Source organism: Penaeus monodon, chromosome 10 (assembly GCF_015228065.2).
Source record: "Penaeus monodon isolate SGIC_2016 chromosome 10, NSTDA_Pmon_1, whole genome shotgun sequence".
Classification (NCBI taxonomy): domain Eukaryota; kingdom Metazoa; phylum Arthropoda; class Malacostraca; order Decapoda; family Penaeidae; genus Penaeus; species Penaeus monodon.
The window spans coordinates 49,440,483-49,454,065 of NC_051395.1; the positions used below are offsets into that span (position 1 = coordinate 49,440,483).

Below are 13,583 nucleotides of genomic sequence, written 5' to 3' on the forward strand. Positions count from 1 at the left end.
ATTGGTTGTAATGGAATGGTAGATATTTAGATTTATTTGGTTATAAGCTTGGTTGGTTTACAGAATGTTACACTACATTTTCTGTTGTAGGAGTAAAGTAAACTTTGTTTAAAGAAAATTGTACTTTGACATTCAGAATTACTTTCTTTAGAATATTTTTTATATCTGTTATCTATAGAATTAGTTTATGTAGTGTAACATGATGTTTCCAAGGGGACACTTGAGTTACAATTCCTATTAGAACATAGGGGCCTTTTAAACAGAATTATCTCATAATGAGATTCATCTTCTTCATTTTATGTAATCAATAATGAAGGTTGTCTTTGACAAGATTGGCAAAATTATGGATTCAAGTTGCAGGATATGATGAGTCCCACAGGTTGAACATAATGATAAGCTGCTGTTTTTTTTGTTTTAGGAAAAAAAATCTTATTTCTTGTTATTTACATGAGAGGTTTAGCTTTATGATAAGGAAATTTCTTGATAAGTCATCTTTATATATTTCTCCACAGTCAATTTAATCAGTATAAGCTTAACCCATTCAATGTGGATGCTTGACTGCCATCACATAGCCTAAAAATGGGCATTTAGCTTACTTGATTGGTCACTCTGAAGGGGGCATGACTTGTAGGCCGGGCACACGCAAACAATTAGGTGCAGTGACAAAAGACTGTGCCACCTAGTAACTCTTTTTCTGCATAAGCATTTTTAGATATTTTGCTATTTTCCAATGTCCTTGTTTGTCATTTCATATACTTTATCCAGATGATAAATAGACTGTTTTCCTTGCACAGACTCCATATCATCTCTAGGTAGTCCATATCTCGGAGCAAGAATGATAACAGTTATTTGTGTCTTTTTTATTTTTCGTAATAATTGATTTTCTAGTGACAGGGCATGAATAAGATTCTAAGCATAGAAAAAGCATCCTACCCTGGAGCTTGCTCTTTTCCAGTCATGGCTCATGGACATTACTTTCCACACCAGTTTATCGGTGGAAATAGTGCAGAAGTCCTTACCTAAATGCCAAATGAGTCTAATTACCCTCCAAGAGTTTTGTGCACTTAGGGCAATTATTTCCCATCTGCTTGGCCTTTAGCCGAAATTCTCAAGTTTCCATTAACCTGGCCCATAGTCAAATTTTCCTGTGGTGGTGTGTTCATGTAACCTGCCCTTCAAGTCAAATTTTTTCATGATGTGATGGTCATGTCATCCAGATTGTAGGGGTTGCTAATGTCTTAACACAACATTGTTTCATATCAAAGGGTAGTCTCTTACATTTGACAGTTGTAAGAAAAAAAATCCAATTTCTTATCATCACATTCATCTGATTTTTGACATTTTTATTTGCAAGAGAAAGCATAAGTGAGTGTGAGTGTGAGTGTGAGTGTGTGTGTGAGTGTGTGTGTGTGTGTGAGTGTGAGTGTGAGTGTGAGTGTGAGTGTGAGTGTGAGTGTGAGTGTGAGTGTGAGTGTGAGTGTGTGTGTGTGTGGTGTGTGTGTGTGTGTGTGTGTGTGTGTGTGTGTGTGTGTGTGTGAGACAATTTTTTTTTTTATGATCAGTTAAGGCAGCTCTAAATAGCTGAACAAAAATGTCTAGACTCTTGTATTAGATCTTGCCTTTAGAAATCTCACTAGATGCACCTGAGCTGATAATTGATAAGCAGAAAAAAAAATATATATATCTGTCAACAAGTAGTGACAGGAGGGTATGAAACATCAAAACACTTGGTAAAATGAGGAGGCAGCTAAAGATGGTTTATGTTATTAGTTAATAAGACAGTGAAATAAATGAAAATATTTTTAGTGTTACTGAAAATATTGGAGAAGACATAGATAATCCTTCACCTTGTCTTACTCAAAAATATGTTACCACTAGTAGGCTTGTATGAATTTAGAACTATATTGTCACTGGCTAATGGAAAACTTACTGAAAATACTACATTATATTACAGAACACTGCATGTGTCTCATTTATATGAAAAAATCATGGGAGAAAATCCTGTCAGTTTTGGCGGCTTGCCAAGACTGTGGTGAATAGAACTTGAAGATATTCAAAACTTTCTAATCATGTCCCAAATTGACACAGAGACCCCTCATCCACCTTCCAGTTTCACTATTCCCACTCCCTCCATACTCAAAATGACTCCCGATTCCATCCTCCACCTGCTCATATTCCCCTACATCCCTTACTCTGCTGCCCCCCCAACACACACCATTCCTCGCCGCTCCATCTATATCAACCCCCCCTTCCATCCCACTGTCCTCTCCACTCCCAACTGGTTACGCATGTGAATCCTTTTTATCACAACAATGCCCTTGCCAGGGCATCATCATCCTCTAGTTCCCCCTATCTCTCTTTCTCACTCTCTCACAACACGCCCCATCCTCCCCTTCTCCATGTACACCATTTGCACCATTCCCTTATCCTCTATCCTTCTAAAAAGTGGCTGGGGCTTCAGTGCAGGCTTGCTGCTGCTGGGAGTGTGGGGACAGGAGTTAGCTTTGCAGAAAGTTTATATAAAATTGCTGCTTTAGAAAAGTCTAAATGACACTGATACAGTGATTGTTAAATCATGGTCTTTATACCCTATCCCATCTAGTCAAATGTTGCCACAAAGGTCACTTGATGGCACTGCAATGACATACCCTGCGCCATTGGCTCATCAGATGGAACTCCTCTTTCAGTAGCAACATCATTTGTTTGGTGTTAATATTAGATCCAGGCACCTAAAGTGAAGGGAAATCTTCCAATTTTTAAAAACTTTTGTTTAAATGGATTTAATAATTTCCAGATAATTTTGTAATGATTACTTATTAACCCATAATTGACGGGTAGCATTCATAGTGGCCTGGGCCTTGCTGCTGGGGGCTTATATCGTCGCCCGAGCATGCACGACCACTCATGCCAAATACCAGCATCCCATGCCGTTTCTTCGTAATACTACGCAGATATGTTGTATTTTCAATTTTCATTATTTTTTACAGTCTCTACTTGCCAAACTTCCTGATAAATCGAGACTGAAGGGCATTTTTGTTGTTATATAGACTCCATAGTTGATCATTATTCGGTCTATAGTCCGAATAAAATAAGCAGTGTGTGGCATCATGGAGTTGAAATTGTCGGTTTGTTGCATTTTTTTTGTTTGTTGCATGGTAAAAATGAGAAAGTGTTAGAACCGACTTAATCACACTTTCACTGGCAAAAAAATAATCTTTTGCCGTGATTGTAACAAAAAAAAACTTATGGCATGTCCATGCATACTCTATGGCATGTGCTTACGTGCCCCCGGCAGATGGTCCCGCCATGCCATGGCATGTACGTACATGCCACCTGTCGGCAATGGGTTAAGTTTGTGTAATATGTTCCTAAATGATATTTATCTGGCTTGCAGTTGTTAACTAAGAAGCAAAATATTTCATAGGTTGAATATATCAAATTTGTAGGTGATTTTGTATTAATGGTCCAATATTTGGTGAAAGATTCCATAAATTCTTATATTTTTTAAACTATAGCAGTTAATTACTCTGTGCAAAAAGGATATTGGGGTTGTATATATTTTTTTCATGTCTTTTTATATTTTGTTTCGGTGAATGTCAGGTTTTCAGGATTTCTTAAGAATTCTTGATCTCTTGTAGTAATGATGATGATGATATATATGTGTGTGTGTGTGTGTGTGTTTGATTGATTGATTGATTGATTGATTGATTGATTGATTGATTCTGCTGTCTCAAGAAGACCAACCAAACCCTTATTATCGGTAGGGCACTTACAGCAGAGTAATACACATTCAAGAAATATTTTTGCTAAAATTAATATAAAAAAGTGATAATATAATAAAGAATTTCATAATATTTTATGTACACAAATCTTATCATGTCTTTCTTCCTTAGCTTATGGCCTTGTCCCTAGGCCCCCTATGAAATAACTTGGATCTGCCACTGTATAGTGTAATATAGAATAATTATAATAATTTTAGAAATGCCATAAGTATGCGTATGATCTGATAAAGCAGAAAACGATTACAGGCATTTACATACCCTTCTAGCCTAGTGTGGCACTAAAGTCATGAGTCTCCCACAACAGCATGGAAGGTGGGGAGCTGTTCCAACGTATCCAGGATAGAGCAGATGGTGCATTTACAGAGAGAGAAGCTGCCTGTATTATGAGAGAAATCTGCGTAGCAGTACAACACCTACATCTTTTAAATATTGCTCATAGGGACCTCAAACCGGAAAACCTCTTATATACCACTGCAGGTTAGTATGATGTGACTTAGATGATTATTTCATGTATTTCCCATTGAATTGCATTGGTTGGGAGTGTTTTCAAGGAGAGAGCGATGATTTGAACCAAGAGGATGAAAATTGTGTTGTCTGTTTTTTTATTATTTGTACATCTAAAGAAGTGCCCACTAAAGTATTTGGGCCTGCAAAGTAAAGAAATTTCATAAGTCAACGTCTCTGTAACTTTAACAGTAAAATGGAATAGGTATTTTTGTATTTGTCCACATTTGATATTGGTAACTCCAATGCACAATGTGAATTTCATCATACAAGTATAATGATTTAGTTAGCATGCTATTGATGGAATTATGTTTTTTTTTTATGCTGAATTTGCATTTTATGTAACTAATACATAATATGTCTGCTTCTACAGGTAATGATGCTGCTCTCAAGTTAACAGATTTTGGATTTGCTAAAGAAACCTTCTCAAAGGAATCATTACAGACCCCATGCTACACTCCTTACTATGTTGGTAAGTTGGAGGGATGTGAAAAATCTATGAAGTATTTACTGAAACTGGAGCCCTAAACACTTTAATTAAAAGATACTCACTGGCATCCACATGTAGACACTCACTCACGTTTTTTGTGTTCATTTGTTTATGATATATCTAACATCTGCTTATTGTTCTAGCACCTGAAGTGTTGGGACCTGAGAAGTATGACAAAAGCTGCGACATTTGGTCATTGGGGGTCATCATGTACATTTTGTGAGTTTTAAAAAATGTATTCAACTTTGTAGTGTATTAGTTTTCTACTTTTTTCCTACTTTTTTGCAGTTTCTTTTTCTTTTACTTTTAGAATTAGCAGTAGCAGATAAAACTAAATAAAAATATGTAAGTTGTAAATACTGTGTTGCTTGAACAAGTACAGGAATATTATAAACCCATTCTCCTAACACCAAATTTTGTTGCTTGCAGGTTATGTGGTTTCCCACCATTCTACAGCAACCATGGTCATGCTATCTCGCCTGGCATGAAGAAACGTATCCGCACAGGGCAGTACACCTTCCCCAACCCAGAATGGGCGAATGTTAGCCAGGATGCCAAAGACCTGATCAAAGGAATGTTGCGGACAGACCCCGAGGAGCGACTCACCATTTTTGATGTTATGAAGAACAAGTGGATTGTGGTGAGTGGCATGTCTGCTTATTGGTTTTGCATTAGAGTCCGTTTTCTTGTATATGGGTTGAAATATGGTAGTTATAAGAAAGAGTTATTGTAATGCATGGCAGGTACACCTCAACAAACTCCTCCATATTCCCCCTTACTCTTTGTACCACATTCAACCCATACCTAAAATTATCATTAAGGATCAGTATGAAAGTTGCAATATTTTCTGAGGCAAAAAATTTAGCTCTTCAAATACCAAAAACCAAAGTTTGCATTGAAGTACATTGAAAAATATTGCTGACTTTGCTGGGATCAGGGAAGCTGAAGGTTTAATATTTTTTTAGGGGTTAAGTAAGGGGTTTATCAATTAGATTATATTATTATTTGAAATAAATGCATAGGTGTTTAAATATTACAGCTCTGATCATCTACGTTGCTTTAGTTATTCCAGTATCATTAACCAGTGGGATTCAGATGCTTCACAGCCCACATATGGACCAAAATCAGTGCATTAGGCCTACTTGAGTGGCGACTCTTCCGGTTGTGTGGCTTATAGGCCCAGCCCACATGATCACTCATATGCAGTATCAAGGGTCCTTGCCTCCTCTTTGCAATATTATTATCCAATTTTTCTGCATAAGCATTTTTTGCTTTTCTGACATTTCCCAAGGTCTCAATTTGTCATTTGTTATGCTATATCAAAGATAGTAATAGACTGTTTTTTGTTAAACAGACTCCACATTATCTCTCTAGGTAGTCTACAACTCTGTGCAGTAATAATAACAATAACAATAAATACTGTAGTGTCAATTGCATAATTTTTCTTTTACATTTTCAAAATATTACATTTTCTGTAAGACACCCTGCATTGCTGGTCATGGTGGGTAGGAATAGAATCCTGAGCCTAGAAATAGTGTCCTCCCAGTAGCCAGTGCTTTTCCAGCTCATGGATGGTACATTTCACCCTTGTTTACTGGTGGAAATAATGCAAGAGCCCCTTCCTGTATGCCCACTGAGTCTAATCTTTCTCTGAGTTATTGTGCACATATGGCAGGTCATTCTCAACACCCTGGCTTTTAGGCAAATTTTTCAAGACAGTGCATTCCCTTCCCTCAGCCCTCAGATTCTCCCATGACAGCATATTCATATTCCTGTCACCCAGCCATCAGCCAATTTTTCTTATGTCATGGTCATAATGTCCAGATCCTTTGGCTTAAAGAACAGACATTGTGTACTTTGTATATAATGTTTTTTCTTAGATAAAGTAAAAATGATAATGATAAATCCTCCCTTTCCCTTCAGCAATATGCAGAGGTGCCCCAGACTCCCCTCCATACATCAAGGATTCTTCGTGAGGAAGGTGACCTCTGGCAAGAAGTTCAGGATGAAATGACCCGCTCCCTTGCCACAATGCGTGTAGACTATGACACTCTCCAAATCAAGGCACTGGACAGTGCCAATAACTCTCTCCTCAGTAAGCGCCGTAAGAAGGTCACTGACAACTGATTCAGGAAAAGTTTAGAAGCCAAGTGGCAAGGAACATTCATGTGAGTGTCTTACAGGCTCCCTCAGTGCTAGCATAATATAAAATGCATCCCCTGATGCTTTGTACTGTACTGATGTGGAAGAGTTGTTGCTGAAAGGCGAATGGTGTTGATGACTAATGCTGAATTCATGCACAAAGGTAGTGAGTTTGTATTGTTTTATTGATGATTAGGCTTCCTCTTTTTCTCTCTTTTCTTTTCTTATTTTGAAAAAGTTGCACATATTATCTATACATGATGCATTATATATAAAATGTTTTTCAATTATACGGTTTTACTTTTTTTTTCATTATGTTATTGATATACTTTTTAAAAATAATTTATTTTCGTTTTATATATACTTTTTTTTTTTTCAATTTCAATTTTACTTGTCCCATGTGCCACACAGTTCACATCAACTTATCTTGGTTGTGCAATTGACAGTTTAAAGCACTGATGGCATGCAGTTTTATAAGTAGTTTTTTGTCTGTTATCATTTATATGAAAACAATAAAAGAGAATGGTGCAAATACGTAAGAATAAGGATTCACTGAAGTAGGATGAGATACTTTTGCCTGGCTCTGAGGCATGCATTATTAAAAGTAAACACAGTATCCCTATCTTTCTTACCACATTTAATGACAAATGTTTGAACATCATTTCCTTGTTAATTTTTCTCATGCCATTTCATTATGTGTTCATGAAGAAGTTACTTTAGTCATTGACAGCAGGTACATGCAGTCCACAGTGGTTTTGCTTTACCAGTTTTCTTAACATACAAATGGCTGCACAAGCACTTCCAAGGAGTCCGTTAGTCGGCCTCCGATCTCACTTGTTTACTCAGTTCCTAGAATTTATGTGAGAAAGGTAGATTTTTGTTGATATCATCAATATTAATGTTGTTATTTTTATGCTCATTATTATTGTTATTGTAATATTATTAATAGTAATAATATAAATTTTAAATAAAAACCTCTCAAATTCAAGAAATTTAATACATAGGTGAGGTTAGGTAGGGCTAGTAACTAAAGCATTGATGGAGCCATCTATAAAAGTGATAAACCAAAACCAAATGAACAATGCATGTACATATGTACTCCCAGCTTTAATGGGTTAATTGAAATACAGTGTTCATGAGTGTTTGGCAATAAGAAAAATAGAGATCCAGCATTTATTTTTAATAATATGTAATGAATTCAGGTGTTGTGGGTCTGTATGAAAACTGCTTCAGTTGCGTATGACAATAATCCATTTATCCTTGCTGTAAGTATTTCAGTCTGAGAAATAACCAACAATGAGAAGCGTTAGAAATGTCTTGGTCTTTTAGAAACTGGCAAGGATAAAAAAGAAATTATACTATTTATGTACACAAAGTTTGATGTCATGAACTCTTGTTAATACTCAGTGTATATATAGAACTGTATATTTACTTGCTTGTTAAACACAAAATTAATCTGTGATTGAGAATAGTGTGAACTTAATTTTTAACCCAGTGTAAAGTAAAAGTTTAATTTTTTTATTATTTATTTATTTTTTTTATTCTTTTTCATCTTTATCTTCTTTTTCTTCATCTTTGTCTTAAAAGTAATTGTTCCTCATTAGGTTGATATAATGAGAGACCCAGATTATGATATACAGGACGTTATACTTCTGATAGATAAGAAATATCAACTATAACAATTACAAGATTTTGAAATGCATGTCTAAATGTCTTGTTTAAGTTCGATGAATTACTGCCAGAAATATTGATCAGCAGTATTTATACCTTTAATGTACCCTTTCATGTGTGGACATTTCACCAAGCCTTTTTACCTGTCAAGTCACCATGAACATAGTATCGTAAATTTATAGATAACTCAGATACTTTTATGTATCTATTGATTGTGCTGACATTTGTTAAACAATATGTTGATAATATTCATAGCATTTTTAATGCAACATTGTGCTGTTTGTTAGGTAATAAACATTAGTTCATTAATTTGGTATGTATGGATGTATGAATAAGTGTCAACAGAGATAATAGCTTTAAAAAGGTAATTACAAAATAACTTAATTTTTCAGATTGTTGGTACTGATGCTAATAGTTACTATTAATCTAATGAGTTAGTATTGTGTAACTGATGATGTCTTAATTAATAACAGGATGTCGTAAAATTTAACATTTTAGTTTAGTCCGTGTGCATTAGATGCAAAAAACAAGGAAACAGCATTGCAGCATAAAAACACTGTGAAAGTTTTTGATCATTATTTTTGAACAATAAAATGTTTTTTGTTTTAGATTTTGAGAACTCTGTTTTTCTCAGTCTAAGACAAGACATGTTTTCTAAATTGCTCTGCCTCAATTTTTCTTTTTCCTTTTCAATACATACTGACAGAGAATTTTTTAAGAACTTTTATACAGAATAGTGACATATATTACTGGGAAGTTTCATAACCCACTCCTCCTGGGTAATTGCACTGTCTACAGTAGTTTTCTCTTTGAATTTTGTTTTTACCATAGATGGCCAATTAGTTGACTCTTGACCTTGCCTGATGCCCCTTTTCCTTGAGTTTTGTCAGTTTTTTTCCCTAATGCTGTTGATATCAGTGTTTTGTAGTTATTATTATTATTATTATTATTATTGTTATTGTTATTGACATTGACATTATGATTATTATAATGTTATAAACTAAATGACAATGATTTTTTTTTAATCCATAAATCAAGAGAGAAGTAAAAGGAGAGATAGGCAGAGATAGGACTAGTAATTGACTCCTTGGTGACAATAGATAAAAAAGCACAATGGACATGTCACATATTTTTGTCATTCTGTCATCAGTGGGTAAGAAGCCCATATATAAAAGCCTTATGCTTTCAGTTTGCTAGCACATACACACACTTACTAAGAAAAGTCAACATCAATATTGTGTGCATGCATAGATTGTGTGTCCATATTTCTTTGTTTAACCAGGGCATGTACATACATCCCCAGTCCACTGTGATTTTAGTTTATCAATTTTTTTATTGTGGTAGAGAGCTGGCCTACATTTGCAAAGTCTTGTACCCAGGTGCCTCTTTCGTTCAACTCAGCTGAGTGAGTACTGGCATGCTGATATCAGCACACCTGGGTCAAAGTTTGGATAGAAAGGAACTGACCACCCTAATGTATCATCCTGTGGCTTAGTGTGCTTGTCTGTACATCCACTTGGTTATGGGACCATTTTTTTTTTTTTTTTTTTCCCTCCTCATATACATGGCTGGCTCAAAGGAGTCAGTCAGGGGGCACCCATTTTTATCATCATTTTCACAAATGTATAAAACATTCTCTATTCCCAAGAACCCCCCACCCCCTTCCTCCAAAATGTATAGAGCAAAAAGATAAAAATGTCCTGTTTGACCAGATCTCCAGAGTCTAAAGCAATGCAGTGATACTGACAGAATCTAGTAGGCAACCATTATAGGACATCTTGTATTGACTAATATTCAGTGAAGGATGTCCTGTCTTTGTCCATAAGAATGAAATTAATTCTAAAACTTGGATGTGTTCTAGGGTCTTTGTGTTGGAAATAAAAAAATCTCATCTAATGTACATCTTCCAGTCTTGGTTTCAGCAGTGCAATACAGAGGCAATAGATAATTTAAGATTTTTAAATTGATTCAGATCTTCATTTTATTTATGTTCTAAAAAGCATATACTAGAGAGTAACCCCCTCCCCCACAGCTTACAGTTTGTATGCTTATGAAAATATGAAAAAGGTGGACGACCCCTAACCTACGAGGTTTCAGTGTTTATTTATTTATTTATTTATTTATTTATTTATTTATTGTGATTTATTACTGCTACAAGTAATATTACAATAATGATAATGTCAGTGATGATAATGATAATAGTACAATGATGATAAAAAAAAAATAAAAGTGTGCATATATATATATATATATATATATATATATATATATATATATATATATATATATATATATATATATATATATATATATCTGACAATTTAAGGAATGGGACAGTCAGATAGGCCTACTAATTAACTTCTTAGTTGACAAATCACTTGAAGAGGCACCTTTGTATATACAAAATTCACAAAGAAATTGCAATGGATAGTGCATATACCTGGTGCCAGAAGGTTAAGTATGTATGAGCTTGTGCGTATAAGCAGTTTAGTAAAAATATGGAAGCAAGACATAAACAGTATAAAATTGAACTAAAGGGATAAGGTCTTGGTGTATTTGTGTCTCTGTCTGCCCCTCCCCCCCTCTCTTTCTTGCATTCTTTCCCTTTCTCTCTCTCTTTCATATCTTTTTTTATAATCAGGCATTTAGAAACTGACTTATTTCTTTGTAATTGTTGATTTAGAATTATCATACTTCAAAAGATAGAGATTTATGGTATTGCTTTTATGTTTTTGTCAATCTCTTTCCTTCTCTTCCTCCTATCTCCTTTTCACATGCTCCTTTTTATTTCTTGCTGTTCTGTTCCCTCCTCTATTTCCATGTTTACTATATTTTAGGGTGGGAAATGATTTATTGGAATAGATATTGATGTCTCCAATTCTTCTAATCATAAATGTCGGAAATGATCTTGGAAATCCATCTGGCCAAAATTACAGCACATCTTGTTTTAAGGAGGTTTATGAATGCAAGTGATGTTACAGAGGTGAGTTCCGGCAGTAGCCATTCTATCCTCAGAATAAAAAACACATAAGCCATATGTTAAAATTAATTGATACTCTCAGGGACTCGGAAATTATGATATACTTCGAAATGTATCCCTTTCTCATGGAGTCTTCATATTTAGGTCATGTCATACCTAATCATGTTTAGATTCATTTGACATAACTTTCAATAGGTTTATTTTGCTGTAAAGTCAGTTTTTTTTTTTCACTTATTCCAGTTGTTGTTAGACCTTAGTCCTTAATCATGAATGTTACAGATTTTTATTCTTTCTTTCTTTCTTTGTAGTATTATTTATAGAGGCCTGTGTACAAGGACAGAGAAGCTATTCCTTTAGACTGACTGCCATGAGTTTAATATTTAAGATAATGCTAATTTGCATATTTTATGTTTGCAAGTAATTTTCTTGAAGTCCATATACACACGTTGTACTTATATTTGTATCCGTTCTTTTAACCCCCTAAAGGATGGGAAAGTTATGAACTCTATGTGCACACAGTATGGGGAAAAAAGTTACTCAAAGCTGAAAATATGATGGCAAAATTACATTTGTTGTCTTTTGTCGTGTTCTACACAGACCTTAGTATGACAGTTCCACATAACAAATGAATAAAAAATCAAAAAAAGAAAAAAAAAAATCAGGTCAACTGACTTTTGATGTCTTTCCCCCAGGGTAATGGACATAAATGATCACATCAGTTGTATGTTGTCCTTTAGGGGTTGAAATTATTTACCGTTCATTTTACGTGTGATGCGGAAGACGACTTTGCTACTTGATTCAATTTTTTTAATTTGCTGGTATGTTGAGTAATGATTGTATTTTTTCTTTAGATTTATTAAAAAATATGCATATATTTATTGATATATTATTACTATTTAAAATCATATTTCTTCATTAAGGATTATTGTATAGCAAATCATAAGCAAAGATATTAATTGCTTCACTAAAATATAAGGTCATAAGTGTGATTTGTTTGAATTTTTCATTGAAAAAATAGTTATGAAGTGATTTTGATTCTTAATAATTGGTTTATCTCACAGTAGACGTTTTGAAGTTAAATTCCTTTTCTGTATCTTAATTTTTAGATTAAGAGCTTTAACATGACCACTAATGCAGTGCACAATTTAAATGGCTAACAAAACAGGTTATTCACTTACTTAGCTTGCAGAAGAGGCAAGTTGAGAAATCACAAAACTAATTCCTGAAGTGTAAGAAACAAAATGTCAAACACAGTTTTAATAAAACAAAATTTTGGGGTGGTTATTTGTTTATTGAGTCTTTGAATTGTAAATTAGTCATTGCTGCTGTAGGATTCACTTAATGACCCTTTTAATAGATGGCATCGATTTGTTACTGATTGTATTGACCGTGTTATCTTCTTTATTCAAACCCTGTTCCCAGGATGTGTAGATTTGTGTTGGTTTGAATAATTGGCCTTTGTCAATTGTTGTGCAGTGCTTGGTTTGGCCTATATCTTAGGCATATAATGAGAATTGTAATGCCCCTCAAAATTTCACCTTATTTTATGATATACTTGTTTTCTAAAATGTAACGTGTACTCTCTTGGGCTGTGTATGTTAATTATAACAGGCCTGATTACAATATTCATTTTTTTCTTTAAATCACACTGCATATGATGTAGAAAAGAATTTGTTTCTCTATGCTTTAAGTATAACTGTACTGATTAATGATTTATTATTTATTATTATTTCTTTATTTTTAAGGAGATTATTAAATGTTTTAATTCATATCTTCCTTTACATAGATAAGGATCTTTGCCAAGTATATGATTTCATGTGATTCCAGAGCATTAAAACTAAGTTGTTTTTATATGCATTTAAAGGAGGTCAAAACTCACCCAGAGTTTAATGTAAAAGCTTGTAGGTAATATCCTTACTTGCTGATAGCCTTGACATTTCAGCCAGAATAAGGAGTTTTAGTAAAGCATATAACAAACATAGATTGTTTTTTGCCCTATCAGCATTAGAAGAAA

At 34.3% G+C, this 13,583-nt stretch overlaps 1 protein-coding gene across 1 annotated transcript in view; it reads left to right on the forward strand.

Moving 5' to 3' along the window:
- Nucleotides 1-9,257, forward strand: part of LOC119578125 (MAP kinase-activated protein kinase 2-like) — a 16,002-nt gene extending 6,745 nt beyond the window's left edge. Inside the window, exons 2-7 of the mRNA XM_037925862.1 lie at nucleotides 1-18; nucleotides 4,087-4,259; nucleotides 4,660-4,758; nucleotides 4,920-4,995; nucleotides 5,206-5,416; nucleotides 6,700-9,257. The exon at nucleotides 1-18 is cut by the window's left edge and continues 122 nt beyond it. Of these exons, the coding sequence (XP_037781790.1) occupies nucleotides 1-18; nucleotides 4,087-4,259; nucleotides 4,660-4,758; nucleotides 4,920-4,995; nucleotides 5,206-5,416; nucleotides 6,700-6,903 (781 nt within the window). The 3' untranslated portion in view covers nucleotides 6,904-9,257. The remainder of the gene's footprint in view (nucleotides 19-4,086; nucleotides 4,260-4,659; nucleotides 4,759-4,919; nucleotides 4,996-5,205; nucleotides 5,417-6,699) is intronic.
- The last annotated feature ends 4,326 nt before the right edge of the window (nucleotides 9,258-13,583 follow it).